Source organism: Salvia miltiorrhiza, chromosome 2, assembly GCF_028751815.1.
Source record: "Salvia miltiorrhiza cultivar Shanhuang (shh) chromosome 2, IMPLAD_Smil_shh, whole genome shotgun sequence".
NCBI lineage: Eukaryota > Viridiplantae > Streptophyta > Magnoliopsida > Lamiales > Lamiaceae > Salvia > Salvia miltiorrhiza.
In genome coordinates, this window is record NC_080388.1 from 1,455,940 (window position 1) to 1,466,126 (window position 10,187).

A 10,187-nucleotide genomic window follows, 5' to 3' on the forward strand; every position below is an offset into this window, starting at 1 on the left:
CTAGGGATCTATTATAAGCATTGGGATCTATATGATCTCATTCCTATATATATATATATATATATATATATATATAGGGTGTGATTCCATGGCAACCATTTACTTAGATGGAGAATAAAGACCATATCATGATCATTGGATCAATCTGAATCAAGGGTCAATATAATTTGATGATATTAATTTTCGTGTAATTAAATATTGTTAAATTGCTTATATTTGGCTGCTGAAGGACAAATAAGTAATACTTCATTTCAACAAATTTGGTATGTTCAGCAAATCACGTGAATTCCTCATCTTCTATTCTGGTGGGATTCAATCTGATAGAATGGATCAATATTGTAGTTTTCATTAGTATGTTCATTTGTATATTCATTTTCTATTTCAACGAACATATCAATGAACAATAGTATGTTCATTTGTTTTTATACGAACATTAGTATGTTCATTTATTTTTATACAAACATATCGACGAACATTAATATGTTCATTTGTTTTTTTATACGAACATACAACCTCCCTCTCACATACCCACATTCAGATCTCTCTCCCTCTCGCACTTAGCCACCACGACCTTCCTCTCTTCCCAGGGACCTGATCTATTTCAACGAACATATCAATGAACATTAGTATGTTTATTTGTTTTTATACGAACATTAGTATGTTCATTTATTCATCTAGAAAACAAGATTTATTATTGAATGAAAATAACAAACCAAAAAATAAGAGTAAAACTTTTTGAATGAAAAATAACGCTATTGATATTATTTATTCAATTTACATAATAGAGAATTGATTTGGTTCTTAAATTTGTTTAAATTGAGATAAGATATCTAATTATGGATACCCACCATATCTACCAAAATTGAAAAGATAGTGCGCATTAAATATATGGTGGAAACGGTTATAACATTGAAGTAAGTTTACTATATTAACCTTTCAGTTATCAAGAGGGACGGAAATTTGTACAAATATATAATACACAGTCAGATTTGCTAATTAATCTCAACCATCAGATTTCATGAAATCAACGAATCAAATCTTGTCTCCTTTCTCTATTTAACTTTGTGTTTCCATAGAACTTCCCCCTATATATATATATATATATATATATATATATATATATATATATATATATATATATATATATAGGGGAGGACTACAGTAAAAACACTTCTTAAAATATAAATATAAACGTTTTTCAATGTACGAATTTTATCCAACAGGGTTACGAATTCATCCAACATGGTTACGAATTGTTTTTATTCTAAGGGCTGAAAATCATTTATATTTTATACACTTAAGAGTATTTTTATTCTAGCCCTCCCCTATATATATATATATATATATATATATATATATAGGGGCGCGCTCCAATGAGACCCCTTATTTTTCGTGTAACATGAGTACAATGAATAAGACATACAATACTAATGAACAAAACGTATATCTAATGAACAAGATGTATATACTGATGAAAAATAAAATTTAAAAAATTCATAATGAATAAGACATATACTGATGAACAGGGCCGTATATACTGATGAACAATGCAGTATATATTGATGAATAACAAAATTTAAAATATTCTGCTCCCCCCAGGATTCGAACCCTGCGAAAAAAAATCACCCTCCAGATACAATATCAGCCATAGGATTGATAAAATAAACGCACTAGATCGTGCCCTAAATCTCACTAAAATTAGGGGGTCTCATTGGAGCGGCCCCCTATATATATATATATATATATATATATATATATATAGGAATGGGATCATATAGATCCCAATGCTTATAATAGATCCCTAGATCCAAATCTTGACCACACATTTATGACATGTGGCGCATCAAGATGGTGACACGTGGCAAGGATTCCAAGGCAAAATCTGGAGGGGTAAAATTGGAATGTAATTTTTGGATTTAATAATTAAAAAAATATATATTTTTTTAGATTTTCTAAAAATAAATATATTTTAGATGCATATAGTTTCACACAAAGATGCATAAAGTTTTCACATGAAATGCATAACTTTGAACAGAAAAATGCATTAAAATTTTCCAATTTTGGTATTTTCACCACCCCACCCCATACCACCCCCCAATCCAGCCCACACCACCCCCCAACCCTCCCCATTACCACCCCCCAAAAATAGGCATGTTTCACATGCATATAAAATCAAACAAAAATGCATAAAGTTTTCACATAAAAATGCATTAAATTATACAAAAAATGCATTTCATTTTAATAAATCTGGTAGTTTCGCCACCCCACCCCTGCCCCTGCCCCCCCCACCACCCCACCCACCCCCCACCCCCACCCCCCCCCCAAATTTTTTTTTTTTTCAAAAACTGATTTTCTGATTGCTGGCCCACCCACCCCCCCACCCCCCCCCCCCCCAATTTTTTTTTTTTCAAAACTGATTTTCAAAAAAAAAAAATTTTTGGGGGGTGGGTGGGTGGGTGGGGGGTCAATGGTCAGAAAATCAGTTTTTGAGAAAATAAAAAATAAAAAAAAAAATTTGTGGGGGGGGGGGGGTGGGGGTAGGGGTGGGTCAGTGGTCAGAAAATCAATTTTTAAAAAAATAATTTTTTTTTTGGGGGGGTGGGGGGTTGGGGGGGTAGGGGTGGGGTGGGGTGGGGTTCTGGGGTGGGGTGGGGTTCTGGGGTGTGGGGGGTGGGGTTGGGGTGGGGTGAAATCTTATGCATTTTTTTATGAAACTTTATGCATTTTTATATGAAAGTTCATGCATTCTCGTATGAAACTTTATGCATCTAAAATATACATATTTTGAGAAAATCTAATTTTTTTTTTTTTCGAAAATTACATTCCAATTTTACCCCTCTCCAAATTTTGCCTTGAAATGCCTTGCCACGTGTCACCATCTTGATGCGCCACATGTCATAAATGTGTGGTCTAGATTTGGATCTACGGATCTATTATAAGCATAGGGATCCACCGGAACCCAACCCTATATATATATATATATATATATATATATAAGTATGCAAATGTATATGTGTATTTCATGAAAATGAAAGTGTGAGGAGTAAAATATGTACCAACGTTGTGCATTTAACAGAGCTGAAATACTTCTTTATATTATTATTATTATTATTATTATTATTATTATTATTATTATTATTATTTGATACAGCGCTGACTTGACATGGCTGACTTTATCAATAGGGAATTATCTTGGTAGCTTAACGACTCAACTCTACTTCGACTTTGATAGTCCAACTCTGTATTAGCCTCGATGGCTGAGTTCTAAGATAAAGACTTATTGTAATAAGGGCTTAGGCCCAGTTATATGAATTAATGGGCTTTAGGGGTCAAAGGGTCAAATAGGTCCAAGTGCTAGGTTTACTTTGATGCTTATAAATAAGACTTTCATTATTAAACTAGAGGATTCACTTTCTATTCAATTCTCACAATGTAAAATGTAATCATTCCCCAAAATATAGTGAAAAACCCCGACAATCTCCGTGAATGTAGATCTTTATGATCGAACCACGTAAATCTTGTGTTCTTTATCATTTTGCTTGGGTCCGTTAATATTTGTTTCATCATAAAGATTGAGTTCTAAAGTAATTTAGCTATTTTGTGTAAGGTGATGAGAAAGAGAATTTGGGTAAAGTAATTTAGTTGGTATAATGGGTAAAAGGTATGCTGCAAAGTAGGTGATTCATGAGCGGAGATATGGCTATTAAGGGAAGGGATATGATGGTGATGGTTGAAATGACATGACAATAAAAATCCTTCTGAATTATTGTGGGATCTGTAATAGTCCTTCCGGGTTTCACTAATTAAAACGCTTGTGTACGTAATGCTCAATATTAACTTTGGGTAGCTAGCTAGTAATTTGAAAATAATTTTCAACATTTTTCCATTATTTCATCTTCAATAATATTTTTTCAATTTTTTTTCTCAATTAAAATATTACAACCAACTTTAGAAACCCACTATATAGACTAAGACATGGTTTAGAAAACCTTCCGGAGGAGGCTCCACGAAAGCAGCGTGAAAGCTAGTAAGTTTAATTCCTAAAAAGGAAAGGAATAAAGAGGAAAAGAAAAAGGAAGAAAGTGAGTTGCTAACTTAGATCACTCATTATCAGCTTAAAAGCTTTTCCTCTACAGCTTAAAACCTGTGGAGATCCCCTCATCGATCAATTCCAAAACCCTAGTAAGATTTTAATTTTCAGTTTTATGTTAATAAAAGCATGTCGCCTTTTTTTGGGAGATCGTAAACCCCCCGTTAAAGATACGCTTGAAAACATTCAATTTTGAGGTTTACTTTTAATTTTTGCTAAATCTAGGAAGATTTTTCTTACTTCAAGGATGTGATCTGATGGTGAACTTGGAAATGTGTGCATGTTTTTGTTGGAAATGGTTAAGGATTTCTGTTTTGGGGATTATGGGCTTGGTCTTGGGTTCTTTTTCACGGATTGTTGCGCAAGTTGGTGGTGAGTGACTTGGTATTTGGTTTCCAGTTGAGATTCTTTCGCTCATAGCGGATCTTTTCTTCTAATCTATTTATTTCCTTTTCGCATCAAAGTTGCGTAAAATTGGGGAACAAATCGGTGTGAAGGTCGAATTTCACTACAACGCTGCGGTACCTTCTGAGTCTGGACTTTTCTCGAACAGTTAGTTGGCGTGTTCATATCTTGCTGCACTCTATTTTTCTGTATAGAGGGTTTTCCAACATGTGCGTGTGTGTGAACGATTGATTTTGAAGAGTGTGCGGTGAAGCTCTTCAAGAGCAATAGTGTAAAATGTAAAATGTAGAGTATTGCAAGATTGGTCAGTTTGTTGTTAGTGGAGTGCAAAATTTAAATCTCTTTTAAAAATATACTTAAATGCTTATGCTGATTTCGGTGTGGTTAGCTGAAACTATCTGAAATCGTAACTCTACATGATTCGTTTCTTATTGTTGTAGGTCGCGGAAGTAATGGCGTATAGGCGTAGCATCATAGCTAGAACTAAGTTGTTTTATCAACAGCACCAGCGATTTGCCCCTTCTTTTTCACATATTAGTGGTAGCGATCGCGATGAATTGCCTGCTAAAAGCATTAACAGGAATACTGAGATCCGAAGCCATTTTCGGATTACCGGAAACATTGCCAGCAATTCCCTGCTACCAGGAAGTGTCTCTCGACTCATGCGATCTGAGTTTCGAACAGGCTATGGGCTCAATTTTCATAGAAATATGTCGAAGTTGCCTTCGGACATTGAGGGTCTACATGACGCTGGGGATCTGTATGGTGCGATCAGTGCTGTGGGGGAGAAGGCTGTGGAGGTAGCTCCGATGGTGAATGAAGCGGCCGTTGCAGCAGCAGATTCAATCAACTACTTGAACTTGATTGAAGTTTTTCATTGTTGCGCTGGATTGGAATGGTGAGGATGTTTCTCTGAAACCAAATTCTTCAGTTTTACTTAAATTGAATGTTTTGTTCACTCTATGTAATTGTAAATTTAGTTGTGGTTGGCTAAGTTTTTTGGGGGATTGTTGTTTAGGTGGGCATCAATTGCTGCTACAACTCTTTTGATGCGTTTCATTTTTGTTCCTTTTCAAATATATTTCCTGCAATTCTCTTCCAAAAATCACACAGCTGTAAGTTCTCTACCCGATTTTGCCTATGCACATTTTGGATTTGATTTATACAGATGAATACTAACAACATTTTCCTATGCGGGTCCTTTAATTATGTTGTGAATGTGAAATATTCTCCACATGCATAAGGATTATTGTGCCAAGAAATTGACTGTATACACAATTGTTTGCAGATTCTAGAACATGTACGTCGGTTAGGAACCTCTGGTTTTTCGATTGAGGTATGAGCTTTAGGCTCTGTTCTTGGTTATCTTGTTGTTAGCAACTCATAATGAATTATTGTTTGACAGAATATTGAAAAAGATGAAGCTTGGAGTAAACTGGTGAGCAGGTATGTGTGTAATGCTGAAAGCACATACAATGGATTCTAGGCTATCTTTGCTATACCTTTCTTCATTTTTTACCACTTGAAGACCTGTGGCCTCAGCTTTGGTTGATGTAAATGAATATTGGTCTTGCAGATACGACAACTTTCAGTATAGTGGACTTAAGGCATCATTAATATCGGGGATCGGGTTTTACGTATGGGTAAGATCACATTCCTTTTAGTTCGATAAATTTCTTATGCTCTCTCGATTTCTTTCTAAACCGACCTCGTCACTTTCCATTCAGGTTTCATACATGGCAAACAATGTTCCCTCTTTCACTACAGGTGGAACTTTATGGTTCACGGATTTAACAGCTTGTGGTCACACGGATCTCCCAATCCTTATGGCATTGACATTGTGGCTTAGGTTGGAGGTAAGCTAACTTCTCCCATCATATCCTTGGTGTGGTTTTCTTTGTTCCTTCAAGATATGATCACCTTGAGCTCACTTTAAATATTTATCACTAAATTCTTCTCTACAGTTGTATCCATTTTTTTATCTAGAAGGCAGGTCACCTAGCACGTCTGGTAACATGTTGGTAGCTGTTTCAGCATACCTTGCCGCTGTCGCTGGAGGGTTCCCCACGGTTTGTTGTGCACATAGCAGACATTCTTTATCTATTTTGTGCTTACTTTGTGCTAATGTGGGGAGATTGATAAACTTCTTGTTATCATAAGCTCTCTAATTAATGATGGTTTTATTAGTTCTTTGGTATTGTTAAACAATATATAATTAGATTGCTCATTTGTGCAGGCTGTATACTGTTATTGGTTGACCAGCAACCTCTTTTCAATAGCATGTGGAGCTGGTGAGTCTTCTTCTTCTTCTTCATTTTGTTTGAAGCCGTTGCCTTTATTTTGATAATATGTTTATCATGTTGTGTTTTCAGTGATGATGGATCCTCGAGTTCAGAAATTGTTGGGGATATCATATAAACCATCTGAAGCTGATAAATAGACGTACTGAAATTAGCTTTGTTATTTTGTGGTTTGAATAATAGTCATATGGATTCAGAGGCTAGGATTATGGAGCATGAGCTACAGCCGCATTTGGCCCAAAATTTTATTGTTGAAAAATCATTACCCTTTTGTGTTTCATCAATTTGATTTAGATTGGTGATGCTTAATTCATCAGTGTGGTGTGTTTTTTTCGTGTGATAATATGCAAGGTAGCTCAATTTGATTGCTAAAATAGAAAATAAGATTGAAGTTTTGCATACTGTGTTCTAAACAATGAAGATTTCTTATATTGTAGCTATAAGAGTTTAGAACAACATTTATCTTGTTAGATGCAAGAAAATTTTGGTGTTTTGTCTTGATAGTATCGCATATCTCCAAGAAATTGACGAGATGTCCATTCGGGTCATCTTGATAAAGACCCGCAGATTGATTTTGTTGGACCATATTGATGAGACTCGCCTTGAGCTCAAAATTATTGGCATTGATTCTTGGGGCATGCACTCCCCCTTGTTGGACCACGGGTTGGAACATATTGCTAATAGGTGGTGGTGGAAGCGCATTCCTTTGAGCTTCTTGCTCATTGATTCGCCCTTGCATAGCCTCTAGTTGCCTTTGGAGTTGGATGATCAATTCTTGATTTTCCACCATGTTTACCTCCAAATCTTTCTCTCTTCTCGCTCTTGCTTTGTTGTGTCGGCAAAAGGCCTCAACTTCAAGGTCAATGGGTATAAGAGGTGCACCCTTAGACCTTGTGTTCATACACTACCTACCAACCAACAAAAACAATGAGTCAAGACACAATCTTAAAATTGAAAACAAAAATAAAGCAAGTAAAATGTCTAAATTAGCTAAGCACAATGACTCAAAATATCACAATCAATAAAACTAAACTAATCCCCGACAACGGCATCAAAAATTTGTTCGTTATTATTTTCACTACGCCGCAAGTGTACGATGTAGTTGCAATATAGGGAAGTAAGGTCGTATTTCACAAGGAATAATAGTTAATTCTAGTGATTATCCTAATTTATTGTACTAGGGTTATTTAGACTAAACAATGAGGTGATTGGTTGAATTATTTAATTAATTACCTAACAAGTGCAAAGACAATTTAAATCAAACAAACAAGGTGGATTGATTAAGTGATAAAGGTGATTTATGGATTAGGCATCGACGGAATAGCAATGGACTTTAAATTAGCTTAATATTAGTCTTGATATTCCTATTTATCTAGAGTGATCTCCCCACTAATTCTAGCCCCCTCCCGGATGACTAAAATAGTAGATTACGGGTCATAGTTGCCGTCTCCGGTCAACTTCTAACCTATAACTCTCAAAAGCACAAAGGATCGATAAACTCTCACCCAACTCTCAACCTCCCGGTTTATTGAGTCAATATGTTTCAAGCTCCTAATCTATTATGATTATCCTCTCCCGATTCAAATTACAAATTATAAATGCATAGAAAGTGGCCAACAATCCATACAAGAAATAAACCTAGGGTTTGAAAAGATAATAACAAGAAAATAATCAAGACATATATTAAGCATAATAATCAATCTATTACATAATCTCCTAGCCTAACCCCCAAACCAATAGGGGGTTTTAGCCTAACATGTTCACAAACAACATTCCAAAAATAAAGAGATACATAAATGAAAGAGAGAGTAAAGTGACAAATCCTATTTTAAGGTTGCTTTCTCCCTTCTCTCATTTTCAATGCTTCTTCAAAATGGTAGTTGAAAATAGTTTTTGAGGTTTTAGGGTTTAGTGTGTGGAGGATTGGGAGTGATGGAGTTGGTGTGTGTAATGAATGATATGAAAAGAGGGGGAAAATGGGTATTTAGGGGTTGTGAGTTGAGTGTTGTGAGTGTTGTAAACACTGTATATTTTTCTCCCTTGTTAAATAGATCTGCAGCAGCTCCGGAGACGTAGGCATAATTGGCCGAACTCCGTTATCAAATTTGTGTCTTTATTATTCCACATTTATTTCGCTCTCACATATCTGGTTAGAGGGAAATTGCACCTAATTTCCCAACAACTGGTATCAGAGCCACGTTGGTGGCAGATACTTTCTGATATATTTTTTCTTTCGCTATTACTATTCACGTGTTTGTCGGCGGTTCCAGTTTGTCGACAAAAAAGTGTTCTAAACACAGGTGGTTAGCTGAAAAAAAAATAAAAAACGATCCAAGAAGTCCAGATCGAGTGGGAGCGATGGCTGCAGATGAAGGAAAGGTGAAAATCGAGAAGTTCGGTGGTGCGGACTTTGGCTTCTGGAAAATGCAGATTGAAGATTATCTGTACCAGAAAAAGTTATATCAACCTCTCTCAGGAAAACAACCAGAGGGCATGAAGGATGAGGACTTGATCCTTCTCGACAGACAAGCCCTCGGAGTCATTCGACTAACGTTATCCCGTAATGTTGCCTTCAACATAGCAAAAGAAAAGACCACAGCCGGTCTTATGACGACTCTCTCCAATATGTATGAAAAACCATCGGCCTCAAATAAAGTCAACCTGATGAGGCGGTTATTCAACCTACGGATGGCGGAAGGTGCATCGGTGGCTCAACATCTCAATGAACTCAACACAATAACAACCCAATTGAGTTCTGTGGAGATTGAGTTTGATGATGAAGTTCGAGCTTTGATTCTCTTATCATCTCTACCAGATAGTTGGAATGCTATTGTTACAGCAGTTAGCAGTTCATCGGGAAACAACAAATTAAAGTTCAATGATGTTCGGGATCTGGTATTGAGTGAAGAAATTCGGCGGAGGGAATCGGGTGAATTGTCAACCTCTTCGGCTCTACACACCGAGTCTAGAAGAAGAACTTCAGAAAGAAATACAAATCGCAGTAGATCTGAATCTAGAAGAGGCAAATCTAGATCGAGAAAGAAAGATCTTAGCTGCTATAATTGTGGCAAGCCGGGTCACTTCAAGAAGGATTGTCGAGCACCAAAAAAGAATGGTGGTGCTCAAGAATCTGCCAACGTAGCCGAGGAAGCAGGTGATGCTATGGTTTTAAGCGTCAACAGCCCGATTGAATCATGGATTTTGGATTCAGGGGCATCATTCCATGCTACCCCATGCCGAGAAATCATGGAGAACTACGTCACTGGTGATTTCGGGAAGGTTCATCTAGCTGACGATGAAGCTTTAAAGATCGTGGGAAAAGGTAATATACGTTTGAAGCTACCAAATCAAACTATTTGGAAGCTGCAAAATGTAAGACACATTCCCGGTCT

General features: G+C 36.4%; 1 protein-coding gene across 1 annotated transcript; it reads left to right on the forward strand.

The window, feature by feature from the left end:
• The first annotated feature begins 4,269 nt into the window (after nt 1-4,269).
• On the forward strand, nt 4,270-7,075 carry LOC131012535 (mitochondrial inner membrane protein OXA1-like). The gene is made up of 10 exons (XM_057940517.1): nt 4,270-4,287; nt 4,936-5,393; nt 5,514-5,610; nt 5,784-5,831; nt 5,901-5,941; nt 6,072-6,138; nt 6,223-6,351; nt 6,460-6,564; nt 6,732-6,786; nt 6,868-7,075. The coding sequence occupies exons 2-10, from the start codon at nt 4,948-4,950 to the stop codon at nt 6,933-6,935; spliced, it is 1,056 nt and encodes a 351-aa protein (XP_057796500.1). The 5' UTR covers nt 4,270-4,287; nt 4,936-4,947; the 3' UTR covers nt 6,936-7,075.
• Nucleotides 7,076-10,187: the final 3,112 nt, after the last annotated feature.